This window comes from Dromiciops gliroides, chromosome X (assembly GCF_019393635.1).
Source record: "Dromiciops gliroides isolate mDroGli1 chromosome X, mDroGli1.pri, whole genome shotgun sequence".
Classification (NCBI taxonomy): Eukaryota; Metazoa; Chordata; class Mammalia; order Microbiotheria; family Microbiotheriidae; genus Dromiciops; species Dromiciops gliroides.
The window spans coordinates 25709850-25737581 of record NC_057867.1 but is presented as its reverse complement, the minus strand read 5'-3'; the positions used below and the strand labels follow the sequence as shown (position 1 = coordinate 25737581).

General features: G+C 43.3%; 1 protein-coding gene across 1 annotated transcript in view; it reads right to left on the bottom strand.

Moving 5' to 3' along the window:
* The window catches only part of OPHN1 (oligophrenin 1), a 278050-nt gene that overhangs the window by 78810 nt on the left and 171508 nt on the right, over positions 1–27732 (bottom strand). The window contains exons 10-11 of the mRNA XM_043974083.1: positions 5839–5930; positions 2601–2679 (exon numbers count right to left, since the gene is read on the bottom strand). Of these exons, the coding sequence (XP_043830018.1) occupies positions 2601–2679; positions 5839–5930 (171 nt within the window). The remainder of the gene's footprint in view (positions 1–2600; positions 2680–5838; positions 5931–27732) is intronic.

Here is a 27732-nt window from a genome sequence, read left to right as displayed (position 1 = left end):
CAAGTGTCTAAGGTCACATTTGAACTCAGGTCCTCCTGACTCCAGAGCCGGTGCTCTATCCACTGCGCCACCTAGCTTCCCCTGTATAGCTTCTTAAAGTTTGTAAAGTACTTAAAAATGTTAATTCATTTGATCCTCACAACTCTGTGAGGCAGGTTCTATTATTCTTCTCATTTTACAAAAGAAGAAACTAAGGCAAACGTGGTAAAGTGACTTGTCCAGGGTCACACAGCTACTAAGGATCTAAGGCCAGATTGGAATCTAGGAATTCAAATGAGGAATTCCTTACTCCAGATCCAACATCCTTTCCAATATACCATAGCTATGAGATAACAGAGAGTCACAGACTCTTCTCAAGTAAGAGGCATATTTGTGGAGCTTTTTTCAGATTTGTGTTTTAAGAAGCTGATTTAGGCCGCTATGGGGAAGATGGCTTGGAGAACAGAGAGCCAGGCCTCCACCTAGGAGGCTATCACAATAGTCCTGACAAATGGTGACAAGGACATGAACTAGGGCGGTGGCTATGTGAGAAGTGAAGGGACCCCAAAGATGTTGTAGACAGACAACAACTGACAACACTCAGCAATGAAGTTTATAAATGAAAAAAAAAAACTGAGGCCAATTTATGTTCACACAGAGACAAATGGCAGAGTGAAGAGACAACTGACTCAAATTCCCTGACTCAAATTCAGGGCTTTCCATATGCATTGGGGTAGCTAGGTGGCGCTATACTGGACAGAGTGCTGGGCCTGGAGTCAGGAAGACCCCAGTTCAAACCGGGCCTCAGACACTTACTAGCTGTGTGGCATTGGGTAAGTCACTTCACCCTGTTTGCCTCAGTTTCCTCATCTATCAAATGAGCTGAAGAAGGAAATGGCAAGCCACTCTACTCTCTCTGCCAAGAAACCCCACGTACCTTATAGTCCATGGAGTCATGAAGAGTTGAACCTGACTAAATGACTGAACGACAACATACCACATGCATGTGAATATCTGCATGCTCATACTTGAGCATGTATGGATACGTGAACATGGCTGCCTAAGCATCACTCTCAAACACATGCATACATGTAAACATATGCACCCATGTATAGATAAAAACATGTACATGCACGCACAGCCTTCCTGATGTATTGAACAATCCACAGCTCTCTGGCTAATTTACGGAAGCATAGCATTTTTGCAAAATTCCAACAGCTTCAAAAAACAACTCTAGACTAAAGCTGTACGGCCATAGAAGTGACAGCAGCAGCAGTGGGAAGAGAAGACCCAGTCTTTGGACATGCCCCTTGATGTGCCACTCACTAGAATGAGTCCTCCCAGGGGCAGCTAGGTGGCACAGTGGATAGAGCACCAGCCTTGGAGTCAGGAGGACCTGAGTTCAAATCAGGCCTCAGACACTTGACACTTACTAGCTGTGTGACCCTGGGCAAGTCACTTAACCCCAATTGCCTCACACACACAAAAAAGAATGAGTCCTCCCTCCTCCCACCCAGCCTGTTTCCAGGGGCCTGTCACTCCACCCAGATCTTTCTATCACTCGGGTATCCCCAAGTAAACTCAGAGATAATATAAGAGCACAAGAGCTCGGGAACAGACAACTCTCCACATAAAGGAAATTCTGTGGAACACAATCAATCATTCATTTTTACCCAGCCTCAGACCCAACTGTGTCCCAACACCACCCACTCCCAGTGGATAAGCACACATCTGTCAGACCAGATGAGAGCAACTGATGATTTCAATACTCCTGCTGGAGGAAACCTACCAAGGACACCCTTAGGAATGCTTTGGATTTTTCAGACTACTAATTGGCAAAAGGTTGTCAGGGTATCTGGCTACAAATTCCAGACCCACATCCTAGACCATATGGAGCCAACAGCTCAAACAGAAATAACCCTGGGATTAGAGTCAGAGGACCTGGGGTTCGAATTTCCACCTCTGATTCTTAGTGCCTGTGTGACCTTGGGCCAATCACTTCCTCTCTGGGGACCTCAGCTGCCTCCTCTGTAGAATGAGAGGATTTGCCTCACTGGACTCTGTAACACCTAACTAAAAAGTTCTTGCCACCAAGGCCATGACAAATGGTTTAACTTCAGAAACTGACAGTTAATTGGTACAAAAGACATTCAAGAAGAGGCATGAGCACCTGCTTTGCCACTGTCCCCTAAGGACCATGGGATATTTCCATCTGACTTGAAGCTGAATCCTTCCCTAAGTATTGTCTCCCTTTATGAGCTTCAGACTTTTCTATTTGTATCTCCAGTGCTTCACACATACTAAGTGCTTAATAAACACTTCATTCATTCATCTGGACTTTTAAAGATTAGGTTGAGTTAGGTGGTAGAATATTTCAAATACATGTGTCACTTATTCCTTAGAGTTCACGTGGGATTTCTGTTCAATGATGGATGTTGGACTACATTATCTTTTCCAGTTTGAAATCCTATGATCTTAGCACCAAACACTGTGCCACCCTCCCCACCCAAAATCCCGATTAATGTTTGTTCAAGTGAATTAGTCTGAGCTACCACTAGAGGTCACTGCTCCAAAAGACTTGTGTCACTGGAAGGCAATGCCTTAGGTAGTAAGTAACTCACTGGTTCTTTTCCATCCATCGCTTCCATCCACAGTCGCCTGTTGGCTTCAGACAGAGCCTGCAGTGTTATAGTCCCTGGTCTGAAGAGAAAATGACAGGATTAAAGGACAATTCAATTGGTGAGAGTCCCAGAGTGGGGCAACCAGCACTGGGGAGGTTGGGGAATAGACACCATTCCACATGAAGCACAACTGAAGGGACTTGGGTTATATGGCTTCAAAAAGAGAGGGCTGGAGGTGGGAGAGGCAGGAGAAACTGTCTTTAAAGGGCTATCATTAAACTTTTTCTTCTTCTTGATTCCAAGGGGAGGGTTCCCAACAATCAGTAGGAACTTCAGAGAAGCAGATTCCTACCCTCCATATATGGAAAACCTTCTTCCCCATTCAGGAAGACCACTGGGCAGCAAGCCAGAAAATCTGGCTTCAAACTTTAGGCCCAATACTAAATACCCAATTGACTTTAGGCAAATCAGTTCTCCTCTTTGGGCCTCAGTTTCTCCTCCTATAGCATATATTCCATCTACCCTGGTCAAATGAGCCATCTCAACTGCCAATCTCAAAAGGTCTTTGGGTAAAAGTTGGATGAGCACATTCTGGGGATACCTTTTTGAAGGGATTCCTGCTTAGTGGGGTGGGGCTAGAAGACTCCAACATGGCTTCCAACACCAGGATGTATAATGAACACTTGGGGCCAGGAAGGTATCCAGGAGCTGCCTGTTAGCTGACTTAACCAATCCAATGACTACATAGAGAGGCAGTGTGGTATAATGGATAGAGAGCTGCCCTTGGAGTCATGAAGGCTTGGGTTCAAGTCTCTCACTTGGGTGTGTGACCCTGGCCAAGTCACATAACCTCTAGCTCTAGGATCTAGACCAGGGCTTCTTAAACTTTTTCCAACCATGACCCCTTTTCTCGCCTGAAAGTTTTATAAAACCCTGAGTATATAGGTATTTAAATAGGTATACATAATCTTTTACCGTTTTCAAATTTTTGTGACCCCCACATTCAGTTATGTGATCCCATATGGGGTTGTGACCCACAGTTTAAAAAGCTTTGGTCTACCAACTCAAACTTCAACAGAAACAGGGGGCACTAAGCCATACATAAGGATCCCTGCCTTATTATTACTAATGGGGGCCTTATATCATATGTTTTAGAAAACACATTTTCTAATCTATTTCTTTTTTATTAATAAATCCAAGCACACAGACCCCCTGAAATCCATCCATGGACCCCGTTGGGGTCTGGGGACCCCATGTTAAGGACCCTGGTAAAGGAACTTCCCAACATTAAAGAAATCCTAGGTGTGATACAAACACCAAGAAGCAGACCAGCTTAGCTTTGGTTTGCTGGTTACTAGCTATCTTAACCCAGAAAAGCAAAAGCAAAAAACAACCACAACTCTGGGTTGGACCAGAGAGTCAATTCTGGCATGTGAGGCTGTATTGGGAAGACAAGCTCTAGACTCAGTGAGATAGGAGGCCCCAAGGACTGTGGTGAGTGGTACCACCTGTCCAAGGACTTCCTCCTGAGCTTGTCTTATCTAGGCACCAATCCAAAGATTGATTCTCAGTGATTGTGACCTGGCCTTCTGAACCCAAGTCTAATTCCTTAGATTCATTCCTATTCTGTTTCATCTCATTAGTCCAATGCTTGAGCCCAGAGGTCAGAAAACTACAGCCCTTGAGTTGAATCCAGTACATTGATGCTAGAACAAAGGTTCCACGGGTTCCTGCCCCAACCCCAAAGATCAGTTTGTGACAGGGGAAAGGGAGTTAAATAGGAGGTCCCAGGCTCAGGGTTTGGATCCTAGCTCTGCCAGTCACTAACTGGGTGACCTGGAGCATGACACTTCACATTCCTTGGCCTCAATTTCCTCATCTGTCAAATGAGGAGGCTGATAAAGCACCAGCCCTGGTTTGCCATTTCCTTCTCCAGCTCATTTTACAGATGAGAAAACTGAGGCAAAAGGGGATACATGACTTGCTCAGGATCACACAGCTAGTGTCTGAGGCCACATATGAATTGACTCCAGGCCCAGTGCACTATCCACTGCAGCGCCACCTAGCTGTAGCTGAAAGAACAATGGATTTAAAGTTGGAAGGCCTGTGTTCAAATATGAACTCCACCATTCATTTACTACTGTGTAATCTTGGGCAACCTCTTTAGGGCTATTTCTTCATCTATAAAATGAGAGAGTTAAATTATATTTTTTCTCTAAGGGCTCTTCAGATTCTAAATACTATGACCCTGAGATAATAGTGCAATAAAGTATACCCCATTCTTCCCTGTATAATGCATATTAATGAACTTGAATTAGGTGCCTGTTCAATAGAGCTATAGCCTTATTGAAGGTCAGAGCCAGAAGGGACCTAAGAACTATAACCATGGTTAAGAACATAAGATATCAGAGTGGCAAGGGCCCTGACAGCATGGGATTTTAGAGCTGGAAGAGGACTTTAGAGATCATCTAGGCCACATCGGGCTTCAAATCCCACCTCTGACACTTATTAGCTGGGTGGCCCTGGGCTAGTCACTTCATCTCTGTCTGCCTCGGTTTCCTCAACTGTAAAATGAAGAGGTTTGACTTGCTATCTTCCATCCCTATATCTAGGAGCCTGGACAGGAGTGAATGTTAATCTATCCTCTCTTCTGGCCTAGATATGGATTAGGGACCATGTACGTGTAATGGCTGATGTATTTAATCGCAACGATGGCCCAAATCTTTGTGAACATCCTCTGATGCCTTACTGTGGCACAGAAATAACTGTGGTTTCTCAAAAGCAAACAGGCAGGATCTAAGCCCTGGCAGGGCCTGCTAAACCAGAAAGACTACAAGGATGGGCCCAGTGGCACGCTTTTGTTTGTTTTTAGAGGATTGATCTGCTTACATTCAGAGAGGCCCATCCCCATATTGGCTCGAGGGTGATGACTCTGGCCACAGGCCACTGAAGTGTTGAAGCAATAGCTACTAAAAATAGTTCTGGAGGCTTGCCACCCAACACAGAGAGTGAGGATGTGGCCGACTGACGGGTTTGTGGGAAGTGCTGGAGGTAGCAAGTTACCCAAGGGGGATTCCTACCAAGAGTCGAACACCAAGGGTAGATAATGAGGCCTTAGGCAAACTCTGATGTCCATAAAATAGGGACATTGGGGGGAAAACCGCGATTGGCAAGTTGGCACGGCAGTCACAAAGCTAGTGTGCCTGGGAGAACAGCCCAGCCCACTGGGCCTGCTTACCTTTCGTTAGTTTCAATGTCAAAGCAGAATCTCTTGTCGATGGATTCCGTCTTCCTCCTAACACAGTACTTCAAGGTTAAATCCACAGGCCCCTGGTGAGTAGGAAAGATTAACAGCCATTTGGGAAAATGTAAAAGGGTGACATTGATACCTCCTGCAAGAGCATCAGTCACCTGGAGGAAGTGCATAAAGGCATGAAAAGTGAGCTGTCTCCTCAGTGTAAAGCCCATCCCTCTAGACAGGGAAGGGGCTCCCCCCAAGGCACAGTGGGACAGAGGCTCAGTGCCGTGTGATCTCACCATCAGACAACAGGAATAGTGAGAGGGGACACTGGATCCAGAACATAGGGGGCAGAGGGGCCAGGCACTGGCTCTGCTATTTATTGCATGATGGCCCATGGAGAGGCCACTTCCCATCCCTGGGCCTCACTTTCCTTCTCTTTAAAATGAAGAGTTGGACTTGGGACACTGAAGTTCCTCCTAGCTTTGGAGATATGATCCTCTGTGTGACCTTGAGCAAGTCAATTCTCCTCCCTGGGCCTCAGTTTCCTTCTCTGTAAAATGAGTTGGATTTGTTAGACTCAGAGGTCTCTTCCAGCTCCAGAGCTATGATCTTCTTCATGACCTTGGGCAAGTCACTTCCTCTCCCTGAGCCTCAGTTTCCTCCTCTGTAAAATAAAGGGGTTGAACTAGATGACTTCTGAGGTGCTTTTCTGCTCTTGATCTAGGATCCTGTGATCTCCTGAAGCTACTAAAAATAAGGTAGCAGATGGAAGAGGGAAGCCGGGTGACCATAAGCTTTGAATCTCTGACTCCTCGGCCCTTTGCCCCCCCCCCCCGGGGAATTTCTAGATCTCTCCTCTCTCCCTCCCCCCCCACACACACACACGTCCCTCACTTCCATTCTTGCCAATGCTACACCATTTCCAGATGAAGACTTTGCTACCCTTCATCCTGTCTCATGCAGTAGCCTGCTAACTGCCTCCCTGCCTCAGTCTCTCCCCCTTCAATTCAGCCTGCAAAGCTGCCTCTGGTTTCCTATGGCACAACTCAGACCCCATCATTCCAAGCTGCAAATGGCTTTCCATTGACTCAAGGCAGGCCTTCAAGCCTGGCTGCCCCACCTCCATACCCCACCATCTAACTTTCTATTTCTAGCCTTAGTTCATGCCACTCCCCCCTCCCCACATATCCCATGCTTATACTGAATGACACTCACGACTGTTCCCTGAATATACCCCCATGTGCTCCCATTTTCCCAGCTTCCCACCAACCATTTCCTGTGCCTCTGACTATCCTTCTTCCACATCCCAGTTTTGCCCAGTGAAATCCCAGCCTCCCTTTACAATTAACCTCAAGGGCTACGTCCTCAGTGATCCATACCCCCACCTATCCCCAGCCGGGAGTGAGACCTCTCTCCTCTGAACACCCACAGCATTTGGGCTATACCTCTTGGAGAGAAAAGACCCTGAGAAGAAAGAGGAGCCAAGAGGCAGCTAGGTGGCGCTGCAGTAGATAGAGCACTGGCCCTGGAGTCAGGAGTACCTGAGTTCAAATCTGGCCTCAGACACTTGACACTTACTGGCTGTGTGACCCTGGGCAAGTCACTTAACCCCAATTGCCTCACACACACAACAACAAAAAAAGAAAGAGGAGCCAACCACTCCTGGTTACAGCCACTCCAGGTGTTCTTGCCCTGGGGTCCATGGATAAGACAGATTTCAGGATGGTCAATGACTTTGGATGGGAAGAAAATGATGTCTTTCTTTTTACTACACTCTAAGTGAAATAACATTTCCCTCAAGGATTTCAAATATTGTGAAAAGAAGATGAACACAGGCTTCACAAGAAAGGGTAAGAAGCCCTGCTTTTAGCCCTAGTCCATGCTGGCCTCTTATAGCCTTCTCTCTACTGGATCATGCCCCGGAGATATTAGGGAGATGCCTAATTTCTCTACCAATGCCGCCCTATTTAAAGCAGCAACGCCATATGGGAAGGGGGCCAGGCCCTTACAACCTAAACTTTTAATCCCCTCATACTTAAGGTCCAGATGTGAAAAGGAGAAGTGAACGGAACTGCTTGGGATCATGGGATTCTGAGCAGGAAGAGATCCCAGAAGGCCATTACTTTACAGAGGAGGAAACCAAGGCCCACAGGGGGAAATGACTTGACCAAAGGCCCATACAGGATCCTAGATCTAGAGCTGGCAGAGAGCCCAGAGCCTACCTAGTTGTACCCCCCTGCCCATTTACAGAGGAGGAAACTGAGGCCCAGGGAAGGAAAGTAACTTGCCCAAGATCAGAAAGGTAGGAAGTGGTCAACCTAAGATTCAAACTCGGGCCCACGGATTCCAATACTAATGCATCTCTCCACATGTCTGCCCCTCCCTAACCCCCCCCCCATTTTTTGTTTCTCTTTATACTTGTCTCATTTCCTATGAGCTGCTTGAGGAATAGGACAATCTTATGTCTCACTAATCTTCACATCAGCCATAGTATCCAATATAGGCCTTGCGTGCCAAAGGTACTCAGTGAAGATTGTTTTAATAATAATAACAACAATAATAATAGTAAAAAATGAATAATAAATAGTAATAATAATAAATAGTAACAAACAGCAACAACAAAAATGAATAAATAAATTGTGGGGAAAAGTGATGAATAAATAATAATGTTTTCAGTGTGTTTACAAATAGTGTTTGCATTTTTTCTTCATAGCCGTCTGGGATGGTAGGTACGCTATTATTATTACTCTCATTTTGCAGATGAGGGAACTGAGGCAAAGAGAGGTTAAGTGATTTGCCTGGGGTCACTCAGCTACTGAGAGCCTGTGGCGAGATTTGGACTCAGGTCTTCCAGGACTTGGGTCCTGCTAATGGTTCACATTCGTAGATTATTGAGGAGAGAAATCACTGTGGAGAAGGGGCCAACCATCATTGTGACTTCCAATGCCAACTGGTGACCAAGTGCCATTTGTGGGCAGGTAAACCCAAGAGCCCTGGGAATGGCATCAACGCCCCCCCCATAACCAGGCCCATTGCCCAGCCGGACCCTCACAGCCATCATCCTGGGAAGCCATGCCGATGAGGATGAGGCCTGGCACCTGCCTCTGTGGGTGCTGCAGCCCCTCTCTTCTCAGCAGCCACAGACCCAAGAAACCATTTCTGGCCCCCAAAGGTCAAATGACTCAAGTTCTGAGAGGGATTTGATTTTGTTAGTAGAAATGCCATGCAACTAGAGGCCTGACTGTCTGCCTTGTGGTTGCACCACAGGGACCCTGGGACTTTTCCTTCTGGTTTGTGGCTCAAGTCTTCTACGTGTGTCATGTCTCCCCATAGCACATGAGCCTTAAGAGCAGGGCCTGCCCCACTTTCCTCCTTGTATCTACTGTATTTGACACATAGTTGGCAGTTAAGCGATGCTTCATTCACTCATGCTTTCATTTATCCATCACATTATCCTTGGGAGCTGCCTAATGCGAGCATTGTTAGCCCCTTTTACAGGTGAAGAAACTGAGCTTCGGAGGGGTCAAGAGACTGGCCCGAGGTCCCCTAGTCATTAAGTGGCAGAACCATACTAGAAAGCCAGGCAAGGCCAGTTATTTGAGGAATTGATACCAACGTCTTCCTGGGAGGGCATCCGTGCTGGCCCAAGCAGCACATCAGTATCTAGGCCACAGCACCAGGGATGGACTGTTGGCACTTACTGTCTAGAAACGAGGATGTTCCTCTGACTCATCCCTTAGATAAATGGATATGGAGAGACTGTTGTGGTAGCACCATGGACAGAAATGGAGACTCGGGACAATGTCAGCTTCCAAGTCTCCAGGCCTCACAGGTTTATACACACTGTCATAAGACACCCCCCAGCCCACCCCTGCCTCCACACTTCCCTATTTTGGTCAAAGGCACCACCATCCTTGCAGTACCCCAGGCTTATAGCATCATTGGCCCAAATGCCTCATTCTTCATCATTCCCCATGATCACTTCCCAGATCTTGTCATGCCTGGTATCTGACTCCTCTCCCCTCACATAGGCACATCCTCACCACTCAGAGACCTCAAAACCTCTCACCTGGCCTCCCCAAATCCAGCCTCCTATCACCCAGCCTCTCCTCACTCAGCTTCCTCTTGCCTGGCCTCTCATTGGGCCTCCCCTTGCATAGCCTCCACTCACTTGGCCTCCTGTCATCTCACCTCCTCTTGCTTGGCCTCTCATCTAGCCTCTTCTCATTTGACCTCCCCAAATTTAACCTCCTCTCAGCCAGCCTTCCCTAGCCTGGCCTCCTAATTAATCTGGCTGCCTTAGATCTCTCCCCAGTCCTGTCTGTCCTCTACCCTGCTACCAAGGTGATTTTTCTTAAGTGAAGATCCCCCTACTTAACCTTACTGGTTCTTTTTTTTTTTGGTGAGGCAATTGGGGTTAAGTGACTTGCCCAGGGTCATACAGCTAGTAAGTGTCAAGTGTCTGAGGTCATATTTGAACTCAGGTCCTCCTGACTCCAGGGCCAGTGCTCTATCTACTGAGCTACCTAGCTGCCCCTTGACTGGTTCCTTATTGTCTCTAGGATAAAATTTAAACTCTGTTTGGCTTTTTAAGACCTTCACAATCTGGCTCTGTCAGGTCATTCATTAAAATGTTTGGTGAGGCACCAGGGCCGGTGCTCTATCCACTGCAGTGCCACCTAGCTGCCCCCATTCATTAAAATGTCAAACATTGGGGCAACTAGGTGGCACAGTGGATAAAGCACCGGCCCTGAATTCAGGAGTACCTGAGGTCAAATCCGGGCTCAGACACTTGACACTTACTAGCTGTGTGACCCTAGGCAAGTCACTTAACCCCCATTGCCCCACAAAAAAAAAAGTCAAACATCATAATGCAAAGCACACATCCCTGTGGCACTCCACTGGAGACCTCCTTCAGAACCTGATATCAAACCATTAATGACTGCTTCTTAACTCTGGACTTTCAACCAGTTCTAAATGCCGATTGTATTGCATCTAACCCTCCCTCTTTCTACCTTTTCCATATGAATTGCACGAGATATTTGAGCAAACATTTTGCTAAAATTTAGGTAAAGTATACTTAGAGCATTCCTCTGATTTATCAGTTTAGTGACTTGGCAGAAAAGAAAAGAAGTTTGGCATGACTTGATATTGGTAAAGTTTCTTTTCCAAGCTGTCTACTAATCCATTCTTCAATTCTGCAGGCCAAGTTCTCTGCTCTCTTTCCTAAATCAAGAAAAGGCCTTACCTTTTCCAATCCTGGGGGACCTGGTCCCCTTTTACCTGACTTTTCAAAATCTCTGACCATGGCTCAGCCTTAACTTAGGCCATTTCTGTCAGTGCCCAAAGATGCCATTTATCTGGCCCTGGTGAGATCTTATTCCATCAAGGATGGCCAAGCAAGATTAGGGGGCAGGTCTTTTTACGGTGGCAAAAAATAGGAAACTGAAGGGATGCCTACCAATTGGGGAAAGGCTGAACAAGTTGTGGTATATGAATGCAATAGAATATGACTGTGCTATAAGAAATGAAAGGCAGGCAGATTTCAGAAAAACCTGCAAAGACTTACGTGAACTGATGCCGAGTGAAATGAGCAGAACCAGAAGAACATTGCATACAGTAACAGCAACATTGTGCAATGATCAACTGTGTTAGACTTAGCTCTTCTCAGAAATACAATGAACCAAGACATTGCCAAAAGACTTATGATGTTTTGATGCTTTCCACCTACAGAAAAAGAACTATGGAGTCTGAATGCAGATCGAACCATACTATTTTCACTTTTTTGTTGTTTTTTTTTTCCTTTCTTGAGGTTTTCTCTCTTTTGTTCTGATTCTTCTCTTACAACATGACTAATGTGGAAATATGTTTAATGTGATTGTACATATATAACCTATATCAGATTGCTTGCTGTCTTGGGGAGGGGGGAAGGGAGGGAGAAAAATTTGGAACTCAAAATCTTATAACAATAAATGTTGAAAACTATCATTACATGTAATTAGAAAAAAATAAGACACTATTTAAAAAAAGATTAGGGGGGCATGTCAGGTTCTGCCAGCTTTGTTCTTCTTGTCTATTACAAACTCTAATTGAACAGTCACTTCCTCTCCCTAACCCCCACCCCCAATGCAGCAACCACTTCCTTCCTGTTAAGGACAGAATAGAATTCCCCTGTTGTTGGTTCCTCAACTTTTTGGAAGAGGAAATTATCCTTAAGGTAAGTGAAGAAGTTGTTAGCTGTTCTGCTTTTGGTTGAGAGTTGTCTGGATAAATGAAGTCCCCCATCATAATCACACAATGACTCTGTACCACAATAGTGGTATGTTGGACCAACTCCCTATTTCCTTTTCCAGTTTAGTTAAGCTGGAGTATTCTACAATAACAAATCACTTGTTTCTCTCTCCATTGACCTTCACCCAAATGCTCCCCGTGATGCTTTCTCCCTTTGGTGAATCAATTTCCGCACACGAGTATACCTTCTTAATATACAGTGCTATCCCAGACAACCCCTTTGACCTGTCTTGTTTCTTTGAGGGGAGGGAAAATGATATTCATCAAGAGCAATATCCCAGGTATGGATTTCCTCCCATCAACTATCAATGATACCTATAAAGTCCATTTTGCCTCCTTGAATAAAAAAAAAGGTTTCTAGTTCCTCTTACTTGTTACTTACAATTGGGACATTTGCAAGGAGAGATAAGGTTTTCTCAAATGAGCAATGCAAAGAAATAGAAGAAAACAATAGAATGGGAAAGATAAGAAAGCTCTTCAAGAAAAGTAGAACCATTAAGGAAAAGTTTCATGCAAAACTGGGCATGATAGAAAACAAAAAATGGTAGGGATTCATCAGAAGCAGAAGAGAATAAGAAGAGGTAGCAAGAATATACAAAAGAACTATACTAGAAAGATCTTAACATCACCATTAACCATGAAGGTGTGGTTACTGATCTAGAGCCAGATGTCCTGGAGAATGAAGTCAAGTGGTCTTAGGATGCATTGCTAACAATGAGGCTAGTGGAGGTGACAGAATTCCAGCTGAACTATTAAAAACCCTAAAAGATGGTGCTGTCAAAATGGTGCACTAAGTATGCCAGCAAATTTGGAAAATTCAACAGTGGCCAATGGATTGAAAAAGATCAGTTTATATCCCAATCCTAAAGAAGGGATGTTCAAATTATCAAACAATTGTGTTCATTTCATATGCTAGCAAGGTTATGCTTAAGATTCTGCAAGCTTCAGTAATGCATGAACTGAGAATTTCCAGAAAAGCGAGCTGATTTTCAAAGAGGCAGAAGAACTAGAGACCAAATTACCAGCATTCTCTGGATTATGGAGAAAACAAAGGAGTTCCAGAAAAACATCGGCTTCTGCTTCATTGACTACACTAAAGCCTTTGAATGTTTGGATCACATCAAAATATGGCAAGTTCTCCAAGAGATAGGCGTACCAAATTACCTTATGTGTCTTCTAAGAAAACCATATGTGGGTGAAGAAGCAACAGTTAGAAGCAAACATAGAACAACTGATTGATTTAAGATTGGAAAGGAAATATGGCAAGGCTGTTTTGACTTATTTGACTTATTATGTGCAGAGTACACCCTGTGAAATGCCAGGCTAGATGAATCAAAAGCCAGAATCAAGGTTCTAAGAGAAATACCAACAATCTCAGATATGCAGATGATATCACTCTTATGTCACAAATTAAAGAGGAATGAAGGAGCCTCTTCATCAGAGCAAATGAGGAAAGTATGAAAGCTGGCTTGACGCTTGACATCAAGAAATTAAAGATCAGGGCAACTGGTTCCATCACTTCCTGGCAAATAGATGGAGGAGAAATGAAAACATTGTCAGATTTTATATTCTTGGGCTCAAAGATCACTGCAGATGGCAACTACAGCCATGAGATTAAAAGACAATTGTTTCTTGGAAGAAAAGCCAGGGCAAATCTAGATAGCACACTAAAAAACAGAGACGTCACCTTGCCAAAAACAGTTTGTATAGTCAAAGCTATGGTTTTTCCAGGAGCAATATATGGCTATGAGAGAGTTGGACTATAAGGAAAACGGAATGCTACAGAATCGATGCTTTCTAATTGTGGGGCTGGAGAAGACTTTTGAGAGTCCTTTGGACAGCAAGGAGATCAAATCAGCCAATACTTAAAGAAATTAATTCAGGTTATTCAATGGAAGGTCAAACACTGATGCAGAAAAACTCTAGTCACATAATGAGAAGAAAGGACTCACTGGAAAAGACCCTGATGTTGGGAAAGATTGAAGGCAAAAATAAAAGGGGATAGCAGAGAATGAGATAGAGAGATGATGTCGTGGAAACAACAAACATTAGTTTGGTCAGACTTCAAGAGATAGTGGAGAACACTACAATGATCCAAGACAATCCCAAAGGACTATGTATGAAATATACTATCCACCTCCAAAGAAAGAACTGATATTGATGGAACAGACTGAAGCAGGCTATTTTTCACTTTCATTTTTTTCTTTTAATCAAGTTTTCTTGTACAAAATGACAAACATGGCATTGTTTTACACAATCATACATGTAGAACCCATATCTGTTTTCTGCCTCGGGGATGGGGGAGTGGAGAGAGGAAAATAGGCATAAAAATTGGAACCCAAAACTATAAATAAAAAAGTTTATTATTTAAAAAGAGAGAGTGGAAGATAGATGGACCTGGCATGCTATGGTCCATGGCATCACAAAGAGTCAGACACGGCTGACCAACTGACCAACAACAAATTTGAAGCCATTACTTTTCTTGGATTTTGCCTCCTGTGAACTGGATTATTCTGTGAATAATTCTGCTTTCTTCACTGTAGCTAATAATCTAACTTGGCGGATATACCAATAAGCAGTTTTCTTCCTCACCCATTCTTTTTAGTTCAACACCCTTTCTGTGACATTTGCAAGACATCAGGCACAGACATTCTCACCAACTTTGGTTCTTTTATTAGGCATATGCCAACGCTGATCAGTAGACTATCATTCCTATATGTTAAACCATGATCCAAAATCCAGATCCCATTCTCAGACACCATATGTTTACTTCCCAAAACAGTTTTCCCCTTCTGTGTCCTTTGCTTTCCAGGCACGCCAGTATTGAAAACACCACTTGTGCCCCTTTGGTTTCATGCTAGAGATGTAATCTTTGGCAATGCTTTCAACAAGCTTCCTTCTGCCAGTATTGTTTGTACCCGTGTGAATTACCAATAAGGGCATAGATGCCATTGTTTTGACAAGTCTTGGGCATTTCACTCTTCTGTCTTGGAAATATGCCCTGGGAAGACAATAGATCTCTATCTTGTTGTCATTAGGCCAAAAAAAAGGAGTACCCTAAAGCAAGAAACTGTCTACCACCATTCCTCTTTTCTTCCTCAGGTCCTTGCTGGATAAGGGCTCACCTGGTGGTACCTGTGGATAGATTTCTTTTCATTTATTGGGGAATGAGCACTTGCTTCCTAAAACCTTTTTTAAGTTCCTGTGGTCATCTTTCTTCCCATCCTCCTCTGGGTGACATGAATTCACTATCCAACCTCTATGATAGAGTTCAAATTTCTCCACTTCAGGTACTTTTTTCCTTGTTTTTTCTCCCCACATCTAAGTCCTCCCATTTAAAAAAAGCAACACCTGATAATCTGGAGTGTGCAGTCAGTTCTTGAACCCTTCACCTTCTCTTTGAGGATGGAGAGCAGGCACCACCTTGAACAAAGATAGTGTTTTCTTGGCTGTGGGACACACTTATGGCAAGTCAGGGCCAAATTTTCCCTGCTTTCCACATTGTGAGAGATACTTGGGGTTTGAGGCCTATAGAGCCACACTCAGCTTTATCTCCTTTCCCTCACTGACTTGGTGTCCCCACCATCCTTCCTGACTTTCCTCTCACTAGCCTCTTTATCTATTTGTTTCTTTTTTGCGGGGCAATGAGGGCTAAGTGACTTGCCCAAGGTCACACAGCTAGTAAGTGTCAAGTGTCTGAGACCAGATTTGAACTCAGGTCTTCCTGAAGCCAGGGCCGGTGCTTTATCCACTGCAGCGCCACCTAGCTGCCCCCTATCCATTTGTTTCTTACCGATTAACTTGACTGATCTGTTTTATTTATTACTTTGCTTTACTCAATCCTTCTTTAGCTTGTCCTTTTCTGGAGTCTGCTACCTCGATCCTTTGCTTCATGTAGACTTTTGGCTTCAGTTCTTAAGTCTTTCCCTCAAGCTCTTCTCCCCAAATTCAACTTCTGGCCTTCCTCACAAGCCCAAGGCACCTTCTCCATTTCCTTCTCCTTCTCAGTCATCTCCCCAAGTCCTTCCCTCCTTTCTTGCGTCTTTCTCCCACGACCTTTCTCCTGGAAGTCAGAAGTATAATCTGGATGGAAAGATTTGCCTCGAGTTTTTTCAAATTTCCCAGACCCCTCCACATTTCTCCTCTTCTATCTCAAAATCACCTTCACAATCTCCTATTCCTCCTTATTCAGCTCAGATTTTTCCCTCTTGCTACTTCCCATAGCACTTTCTATGGGGCCCCATTGCCCACAAAGACTACACCTGGAGCTTCATGCCTTCATCAGCTGGCATGCCTTCCTTAAACAAGTAATTAAATTGTGCAAAGAACAGTGTGGAAAAGAGAGGAGCAGGAAAGGAGACGGGAGGAAAAGCACAGAATGCATTTTTTTAGTGAGGCAATTGGGGTTAAGTGACTTGCCCAGGGTTACACAGCTAGTAAGTGTCAAGTGTCTGAGGCCAGATTTGAACTCAGGTCCTCCTGAATCCAGGGTTGGTGCTTTATCCACTGCACCACCTAGCTGCCCCCTACAGAATGCAATTTTAAACCCACAAGCATGCCAACAAATGACCCAGTGATGAAGTCAAAGGGCCTTGGACCAAATGAATGACATGGTTCCATTCTCACCACTATTAGAATCTTAAAACTTCTTGAAAATATATAGGGAAGCATGTTTTTTAGAAGAGAAAATCTGAACTTCATTGGATCGTATGTCCAGTGAGGTAGAACAGCCTACTGGATAATGAGCTAGCCTTGGATTCAGATCTGAGTTCAAGTCCTACACCAACCAAATACCAGCTATGTGACCCTGGTCAAATTCCTGTCGCCTCTCAATGACTCAAGCAACTCCAAGACAACAAGTTGAAGAGAAAGCAAAGCTCTCTATTAATGGAGTAAATCTCCCACCAGGAGTTTCTGACACAGATGAAATCACAGGTGTGGTCCAAAAATGTGTTTGATGAATGCTGAGTCCCTGAGCAAATAGCAGTATAAAAAACTAATGGACCCATAAATGACAAATGCAAAGGAGATCAATGTGGAAAAACAGGGTACTCCTTTACCAACAGAATTTTTTTTAATGTGCATAAGATAGGATCAAGGGCAGGTTACAGAGGAAGCATAGAAAGGAGTGGCAGTGTCCTAGAAGGAGAGTGTCAGAGATGTTAACACTCCAAACTATCTAAGGAAAATCTGAAAAAGTTAAGGCATCACAGACCTGAGAGTTGGATTCAACTGAGCCCATATCTGACAAGGGGTCACTGGGTTTTGACGTGAAAAACACCAATGACAGAGAAGCCACCGAAGCCCATACAGCATCAAAACTAGGAGAAGGCAACTGGAGCTTTGGCCCAAGGGGCTATGATTTAGAATGAACCAATCACTATCTCCATGTATGCTTCCTCTCCCAGAAACTACATCACAGGTGAACTCCTCCCCAGTTGGCCCCACAATCAGCAATGGCGGCTTCATCCTGGCATGAGTTTCTCCACTGGAGTTGATGGAAGGAATGATCATTCAAGCAACATACATACTCACCACAGGTGAGAAGCATGCAATTCCTAGAGTGAAAACTCAGATCAAAAATCACCTATAATTTAGTAAATAGATCCTAGGACAGTGCCTATGACCCTGAGAGGTTAGGTTAATTAACTTGCCCAAGGTCATACAGCCAGGCAGTATTGGAGGAGGGATTTGAACCCAGGTATTCCTAACTCTAAGTCCAGTACTCTACCTTACTACTACGTGGCAGGCACTGTGCTAAGCACTAGGGATACAAGTGGGAAAAGAGAAACACACACACACACACACACACACACACACAGATTGGTAACAAAATCCAATAAAAACAAAAATGGAGAGATCTCAGAAGAGAACACAGAAGAGAGTAAAAGATATTCATGATGACTATTTGATTAGAGTTTATAGGTAGCTATTCCTTTGAAGCAACTATCAATTCTTTTAAGTTCATGGTCCTAAGCATGACTTTACTTCATTTCCTTGTTGGATATTTTTTTTTTTTGCTGATGATTATTAAATTTTTTAAAAACACTTAAAAATAAAATGGATGACTCATTGCCATCTCGCACACTCGTGTGTCCAAGAGAATCGCCTGCCTGGTCCTCGCGGCTGACAAGAGAATAGGAATAACAGTTCCTCTTTTCTGTCCTCACCGCCAGCTGCTCATCCATTATTTTTTGCAACCAACCACTCAACAAAAAGGGAAGAAGAGCAAGACACCGAGCTGGTCTTCCTCTAAGAGGATATGAAAGTGGCCTGGTTTTCTTTTCTTGGTATCTACAGTGGCTGATGTTCAAGCACGCAGAGAAAGGGTTGAATGGGGCATACTACAGAGGCATAGGACTTTAAGATCCATAATGATGAAAAGGTTTGGGTGGAGAAGGAATGTATGAGATTGAGTAAACTTTTAGGGGTCCTATGCTGGATGGTGCTTCAACCATTAGCAGATGAAAAGAAGAGTTGTTTTGTTTTGTTTTTCCTGGGTGCTGATTTCACCACCAGGTGGCACTCGTGGCCAAAATCTGAATCAGGTCCTGGGCCAGTCCCATGGTCTCTGAGAATGTTCTGTCTGTCCCCTATGCATACAGAGTTCTCCCTCCTTCTTCTACCTCCTCCTCTTCTCTGATCTCTCCTCCACCTCCTCTTTTTTTGCCTCTTCATCAGCTACCTCCTCTTCTGATTCCTTTTCCACCTCTGCTACCTCCTCTTCTCCCACTCTTTGTTCCCTTCCTCCTCTACCTCCTTTTCCATTTTTCTCCTCCTCCTCCTTCTTCTCTCCCCTGCTTATACTGATGGACGATCTCACCATGGTGCCTGTAAGGGAAAGGATCTATTGAAAAAGACAGGAAAGAGCAAAGCTCTGCCCAGCTCCCAGCTGTGGAGGCCAGGAGTGAAGAGCTGACCTCTGGAATTCTATTCCATCTAACACAAAAATGCTCATGGAAGTGTACTAGGCCACAGCCCCCACCTCCCTCAGAAGAATTCAGAAAAGAAATCCAGGAATCCCCATAGACAGATAGATGTTCATTCATGAGCCAATGAAGCCATGGGGAAATTGATGTGTGTCGGGGGGGGGGGGGGAGTAAAGGCAGAATGTAGCTATGTAGAAAGGCACTCTAAGAAAAACAATTTTGGAAACAGATAAATATCAGCAGGCTATAACTGTTCTGAGCACACAGAAAGATAAGGCGCCTTCCCCTTCCCAGCTGCGGGGGGCCAGGGAGCAAGAAGACAAGACCCTGTGGCTAAAGGTTAGCTCTTTCCCCAGTGAATCGAGAACTAGACCTGATTTAATCATAAAGGGTTAAAATGAAGTTTTCTAGAAGAAGAGATCACATTCAATTCCATTGCTCTCACCAAAAACATATCTTTAGTGAGAATAAAGGTTTCCTGAACTATTAATATATGTAATTTAAAGTTATCTTAGAAGGGGCAGCTAGGTGGCGCAGTGGATAGAGCACTGGCCCTGGAGTCAGGAGGACCTGGGTTCAAATCCGACCGCAGACACTTAACACTTACTAGCTGTGTGACCCTGGATAAGTCACTTAACCCCAATTACCTCACTAAAAAAAAAAAGTTATCTTAGATATTGTTTATTTCATCTGTCTCATCTTGTTTAATCTCTACCTTGAGTATGTTTCGATAATACATTGGTATAGTTATATTTATATATACACATATAAAATTTATAAATATACATTAATTTGTTGCTCAAAATTATTTTTTTAATTGATGGGGTGAGCAATCCAAAAAGTTTGAAGACCGAGGCTCTGGTCCAGTGGTGTCAAATGAGGATCACGAATCCCTGGTGGTGGATAAGGATCCACCTTAAGGATCCCTATGAGTAGCAGCTTGACTTACTTTTAAAATAGAAATGTTTTAATATATTTTTATTTTATTAAATGTTTCCCAAGTATATTTTCATCTGATTTAGGTCCCACTGTGGATGATGTCCAGCCTGTAGACTGCTTTGTTCAGCACCTCTACTCCAGAGGGGGGCTTCTTAAGCTTTTTCCACTCACGACTACTTTTTACCTGAGAAATTTTTACACAACCCTGGATATGTAGATATATAAAATAGGTATACATAACCTTTTACTATTTTTTGCGGGGCAATGAGGGTTAAGTGACTTGCCCAGGGTCACACAGGTAGTAAGTGTCAAGTGTCTGAGGCCAGATTTGAACTCAGGTCCTCCTGAATCCAGGACCGTGCTTTATCCACTGCACCACCTAGCTGCCCTCAAACTTTTACTACTGCCAAATTTTTCATGACCCCCACATTTAGTTACACAACCTCATATGCAATTGTGACCCACAGGTTAAGAAGTCAGGCTCTAGAGGGTGACAAGGGATTTGTATGTATGTGAATCTACTCAGTGAGAACTGTGCTCTAAGCTCCCACCCAGTGGGAAACCTTTACTTTCTCTTCTGAATTTGCTATAATTCACTGAGCCTGAATCATGTTCCTTTAGCTTAACAGATCTGGCCCTCTGCTAGAGCAAAAAACCATTCTTGGCCAACTTATGTAGCATTTACTCTTAAGGAAGAATTGATAGGCAAACAGATCTGATTTAGTTCAAGGAAACAAAGTACAATGATAAAACATCACCCAATAGCTGTGACCCAGCCACTTTCTTAAATCTATTAGTACCCTGCCTAGATATAGCACTGACCTGAACCTAGGAGTTCTAGGAAAAGTATACACAGTGTTACAATCTGAAAAATCTGTATAAAATTTTTTGGCCCTCCCTTCATACCAGACATGAAATCTGATTTTTTTCTTTTTCTTTTATGGGGTATTTGTAGTATCTCATTGCAAAATTTGGGTTTAGTATTTGGTCATAGACATATTTTATGCATTTCTGAGTTTCTTAACTTTTTCTGTGTCATCTGCTGTCCTTTGCGTGTCATCTGTGGCTTCCACAAAACTCCCCCCCCCAAATTCCCATTTAATTTCTTTTTGTTGTTTTTCTTATACTTCCATCTGTATTCAGATACCATCAGTTATTTCTCTGTAGATGAATTGCATTTACCCATTTACTTTCTTATTCTGACTTATGATATATCAAAATCATGATGGGGAGTCACAATATGGAAGGGACAACTATAGTTTGAGTTTTCTTCCCCACTGCTGTTTTCTCACCTTTGAGCAATCAAAGGAATACCCACTTTGTGCCTGATTCAGAAGGCAAAGAAGGCAGATGCTCTGAAGATATTCTGATCAATCCTGGGACTTGGGACACAGGGGACAGTCTACGGATGCTGTGGAGATGAACCTCAGCCCTGTCATTGGCAGCAGCCTCCAACCTCTTCTCACCTCTGACAGCCAATGCCAAATCAGGGTGCTCCAAGCCAATGGATTGGCCCTAGCAAGGAGGTGCCTCACCTTCTCCACTTACACCCAGCTATAGGGGCGCCACATTGACACCAGACCCTATCAGAGTAACAAATATTGTGGTTCAATACCAAATGGCAGTTTTTCAACTCTTCTCCCTCCAATTTGCATACAGACCAGTAGCACCAGAGGACACTCTATGAATGGAACCCAACAAGCACAATTTCCCTTGGTCAGATCTCACCCCCAGCGCTCCATGCTCCACCTTTTATCAGCTATACTCCCTTCCCTTGCCCAAAGCTGTGCCCCTGGCCCCCTGAATCCTCCATCCCTCCCACCTCGATAAGCTTCCTCATGGGACAACAAGTAGCAATGATGACTGGTAAGTCTGGCAGGCTTTTTTAGTAAGCAATTCGACAAAGTAAAAGCCCTTCGGTCCTGGCCTTCTTTGGAGGCCCCGAGAGAAGGGAGAGTTCAAAGGAAAAGACAGACACATGTCAACACTTCCCTGTGGAAACAGGCCATGTGATTGTGAGGACTCCACAAGGGGCCTGCCCTCCCATGGGTATGACCAGAAAAGATCCTTCCGTTTTCCTAATCCAAAGAAAGCAAACATTTCATTGGCAAGGGGCCCACGTCCTTGCTCTTCTCTAGATGTCATCTAGATGTTGGAGAAGGGGAAGAAAAGAGATTAACCCTTTAAAGAACCTGACTAGGTGGAGAAGGAGGAAGAGGGATGTGTGTGTGTATATGTATGTATGTATGTGTGTGTGATTCTCACAGCAACCAGGTAAGGTAAATGCTGTTATCATCCCCATTTTAAAGATGAGAAACCAGAGGCTGAGGTGACATCCTTGGTCACCCTCCCCCAACCAACAAGTGTCTGAGGTAGGATCAAAGCTCAGGTCTTCCAGACTCCAAGTCCACCCCTCCATCCATTTAATGAGGAGACACTTTGCATTAGTCAGTAGCAGTGTTCCTGAAAAAAGTTGTCTGTAAACTGAATGTCTATAAAAGAAGTAACATTTGAATTATTTCTGTAATGCTTTGAGGTTGGCAGAGCAGTTTTCCCACTATCACTCTGTGATTTCCAAGCCCATGCAGATACAGTTAAAGGAACCTTACAGCATATTTTTTTTAGTGAGGCAATTGGGGTTAAGTGACTTGCCCAGGGTCACAAAGCTAGTAAGTGTTAAGTGTCTGAGGCCGGATTTGAACTCAGGTCCTCCTGACTCCAGGGCCGGTGCTTTATCCACTGCGCCACCTAGCCACCCCTATATTTTTTGGTAAAGGAGCTACTCTCCCATACCCCCACACAGCCCTTGTTGTCTCACTTTTGTCTCTATATTCCAAATGACTAGCACAATGCCTGGTATACAGTAGGTGCCTAATAAATGGCTGTTGCTGGATTGATTCTCTTTTGTAAATTGAGGTTTTCGTAAAGTAGGTTTGCATCAAACCAGGTACACCCAACTGTGAGGGCAATGTGGTACAGTGAATTTGAATCACAGGACTGGGATTTGAAGCAGCTCTGATATTTACTACCCGTGTAATCCTAGATAAATAACTTCACATCCCTGGGGCTCGGTTTCCCCATCTATAAAATGGAAGATTAGACTAGATGGCTTCAAAGGAACCGTTATTTGTCAAGTGCCTAGCACAGTGGCAGACACATAGGACGCATTTAATAAAAGCCTATTTTTCTCCTTCCCAGCTATAAATCTAGGATTCTGTGTGTGAGTCTGGTCCAGTCATTTCCATTCTCTGGGCCTCAGTTTCCTCATCTGTAAAAATGGGGGTTGGACTCAATACCTTTGAGTTTGCTCACTCAATACAACCAGGACCTGATCTAGCACAAAATCGATGTGAGGATAATTCCCCAAACTTCACCGCCACAATCATGGTGTGTAGATAGCCATGGTGAGAGACTCATTAACAACATCAGAGAGAGGGTGTCCCAAAAGTCTTGGTGCTGTTTTAAGCTATTGAAGCTTGAATATGAAGAATTTAAAGCTATTTAAGTATTTAAAGTACAGTTATCAAAAAAAAAAATAAAGTACAATTATCCCTTCCATATCATGACTTGGTCTCCATGTATCACGGGTTGTCATAAGAAATTAAAGGGGAATTTTGGAGGAGTTTTGCAGAAGCCACAGACGACACACAAAGGCCAGGAGATGACACACAAAAAGTTTAGAAACTCAGAAATGCATAACATATATGTATGGTATTGTATAATATCAACATATTTTCTGTCTTAATACCATGATAATTCAGACTTCTCTGGTATGAAGGAAGGACCAAAGATCATGGGGACACCTTGCCCCCAACTCCCAAGATGTGGAAGGGATAACTGTATTTGAAGTACTTAAGCTTCAATAGCTTTAAACGGCACTAAGACTTTTAAGACACCCTGTATGTTGTTTGGAGTGAGAAGGTAGAAATGAATAAGTTCCCAAACTACTTGAATTACCATTAGACAACTAGTGTAAGTTCCCTTAGATTGAAAATACTTTGAGGTAATTTCTACTCCTTGGAATTTTCTTTTTCTTTTTTAATGAACTAATTTGCATGCAGGACATCAAGTCTCAATCTGCCTCTCTGCACTTTCTTTTCCCTGAAAATAGTTAGGATACCACTGCTGAGAGGCTGAGTCTTTTTTTCTCCAATCTCAACATTCACATTTCCTATGAGGGATCTTTCCCAATAGAGTGAACTACAAAACAAATGCTTAGTGAGCATGTGTTGCCACTGAAAAAAATGGTTACATTGTGGAATGTTTATGGGGATACAGTGATGGCTACTGCACTGCGTCTGCTTTCAAGGAGTATACATTCTGCATTATGAGTCTGAATAAGAGTGAATAGCATTGGGAGCCAGCTAGGCGTCACAGTAGATAAAGCACAGGCCCTGGATTCAGGAGGACACTTGACACTTACTAGCTGTATGACCCTGGGCAAGTCACTTAACCCTCATTGCCCCGCAAATAAAAGAGTGAATGGCATAGAGAACTCTGGTACAAGACAGAATATGAGAAGTACCAAGGAGAGGTCCTCAAAGTATGAGATGATTAGCCGGTGACAAGACAGAAAAATGCGAACATCTCAACCTTGGCATTTTCATTATAAATGAAGCCAGAATTGAAATATAGCACACAGATCCTCCTGAGAAAATCAAATAAATAAGGGGGCAGAATTAGTTTTATTGTGTATCTAATTTTATTGTTGTTGTAAAGTCATTTCAGTCATGTTTGACTTTCTGTGATATAGGAGAAGATTGTGAAAAATATGTTGGAAAATATGGTTTAGAAGCAAAAAAAGGGGGGGCATGTAGGTAGCACAATGGATAGAGCATGGGACCTGGATTCAGAAGGACCTGATTTCAAATCTGACCTCAGACACTTGATACTAGCTGTGTGACCCTGGGCAAGTCACTTAACCCCAACTGCCCCGCAAAAAAAAAAAAAAAAAAAAAAAAGCAAAAAATGAGAGAGACTTAAAACTTGAAGACTGTACAGAAGCTTTGTGCTTATTCATATGGGCAGCAGGGTTGGTATAGTAGATAAAGGGCTGGGTTTGGAGTGAAGAAGACCTGAGTTAGAATTCTGCCTCAAACACTTACTAGTTGTTTGACCCTGGACAAGTCACTTAATTTGTCTGCCTTGGTTTTCTCAAATATAAAATGGAGATAATAATAACATCCTCCTCCCAGGATTTCTGTGCAGATCAAATGAGATAGCACAGTGACTGGCACACAGTAGGCAATTAATAAATGTTTGTCTCCTTCCATCCTATATAACTCCTAGCTTCTTAAACTGTGGGTCATGACCCCATATGGGGTCACGTAATTGAATGTGCAGGTGACAAACAATTTGGCAACAGTAAAAGGTTATGTATGCCTATTTTATATACCTATATACCCAGGGTGAAATAAAAATTTCTCAGGCAAAAAGGGGTCACAGGTAGAATAAGTTCAAGAAGCCCTGCTATATATCATGAATACTTTCTTTAAGAAGAGAGTTGGGAGGCACTGGATATAATGAGCACTAAATAATAACAAGAAAAGTGAAACTGATTATGTTGAAAGATAAGCAATGACCAATTATGGATGTGAGAATCATTTCTAGAGCAGCTATCTATATTCTAACACTGACTTGTTAGAGCAAAGTAGCATTCAATATCCACCTAAACAAAGAATAAAAATAAGTTGAAATTATGGCATATAATTAAGACAACTAACCTACTTAAACAAGTGGTTCATGCTAAAAAATGAAAAATGGATATAAGAACAGCTATTACCACAGACTACCATGTCTCAATGAAATTTTACTTATGTAAAGAAACTGCCACAGCAAAAGGATTTTAAAAAAACACCCTAGAAAATGCCTTGATTTAGTTGGCAAATAGTGGGACAGTAGCAAGAGGCAACACAAGTGTAGTCTAAATTCATTTATAAGTTCTAACAGAGAAGGATGGTGGAAGATTATGACTGAATAGAACACGAGGGGAAAGTAAGTGGAGACCCAACCAAGCAAAATCATCCCTCGAGCATTTCAAGATGAAACTGGAAAGAGGACAGCAGATGAAGATTTTCATACCAAACTTTTTTCTCCATCATAATCCATTTGGATTTAAATATGACATTCCCTGAGGAAACAGAAATCGTACCTAAAGAAACCCAAGATGGGAAGAATAGTTGGACTAGATCAAATATATCTAAAGGATGTCGGTGTGGGAGATGATACTCCTATCAAGAGAGGAGGATACTGAACTCCTCCCAGGAAGATTCTTGGGGAAAAATCTTAGATCTTACTATTGTCAATCAAAGTGAGGAGAAAATAGGAATAACTACTGACCCAGGGAAAAGAACAGGTCTAAGTAAGGGAAAAGAGCATTGTGGGGGTGGTGGACAGACCAGGCCCACAGTCACACACGTAGGAGATGGAATATTGTGTGTGAAGAACAGAAAGGCCGGTGTATTGGAGAGTGTATGGAGAAGGCTAGTAAGGGAGGAAGGGGCAACAGTGTGTTGCCAATGATATTCCATGGTGGGCCCCATCTTTACAGTCACACTACTAGCTTGACAATTGAACAATATGATCCCACTGTGCATAGTTTCTTTTCTCAATCCTCATTCTTCTTGATCCCTCTTGAAATTGTTTACCACCCTTTCCTCTTGGATAATATCTCCTCTCTAAGTTACCATGAAGTTATTCTCTTTTAATTCTACTCCTAACTATCTGACTCCTTATTCTCGGTTTCCTTCAAAAGTTCATCTATGTAATGCCCACTAACTGTAGGTGTCCAACACAGCTCTGTGCTGAGCCCTCTGTTCTTCTGCCTTACTTGGTGATCTCCTCAGGTCCCTTCAGTCCAGTTATCATCTCTTTGCTGTGGATTCCCAAATCTATGTATCCAGCCCTAGCATCTCTCCTGAGCCACAGTACCACATCTCACCAATTGCCTTTTCAATATTTCTCACTGGATGTCCTACAAGCATTTCGAACTCAACAAGTCCAGAATGGAACAGTCATTATCTTTCTCCACAAATGCTCCCCTGGTTCAACATTTATGTGGGTACTATCATGTTCCTATTCACTCAAGCTTCCAACATCAGCATCATCTGTGACTCACTTTCCCTCATGTAATATACTGAATCCATGGCTAAATCTTGCCATTTCTACCCTCACAACATCTCCTGTATATTTCTCTCTTCTCTCCACTGACAGACAAAACCCTAGTTCAGGCATGTATCACCTCTCACTTAGAGAACTGCATTAGCCTTCAAGTTAGTCTCCATGCCTGAAGTCTCTCCCTCTTCAAATCCATCCTCCACACAGCTACAAAAGTGATTTTTCTAAAGCATAGTTCTGACTGTAGCACCCTAACCAGAAAGTACCACCTCCGTAAACTCCAGTGGCTCCCTATTGGTGCCAGGATTAAATAGAAAACCCTCTGTTGGACATTTAAAGACCTTTATAACCTGGCCCCTCTCTACCTTTCCAGCCTCCTCCACACACTCTCCAATCCACCAGTCAATCTAATACTCCAGCCTTTCAGTTCTTCACATGCAATATTCCATCTCTCACAGGCTGCAGATCCCCACAATGCTCTTCTCCCTCGCTTAGATCTGTTCATTTCCCTGGCTTCCTTCGAGACTCAGCTCAAATTCTACCTTCTGTAAGAGGCCTTTCCTGATCCTTCCAACTACTAATGCCTTCCCCTCTCCGATTGCCTTCATCTGCTCTG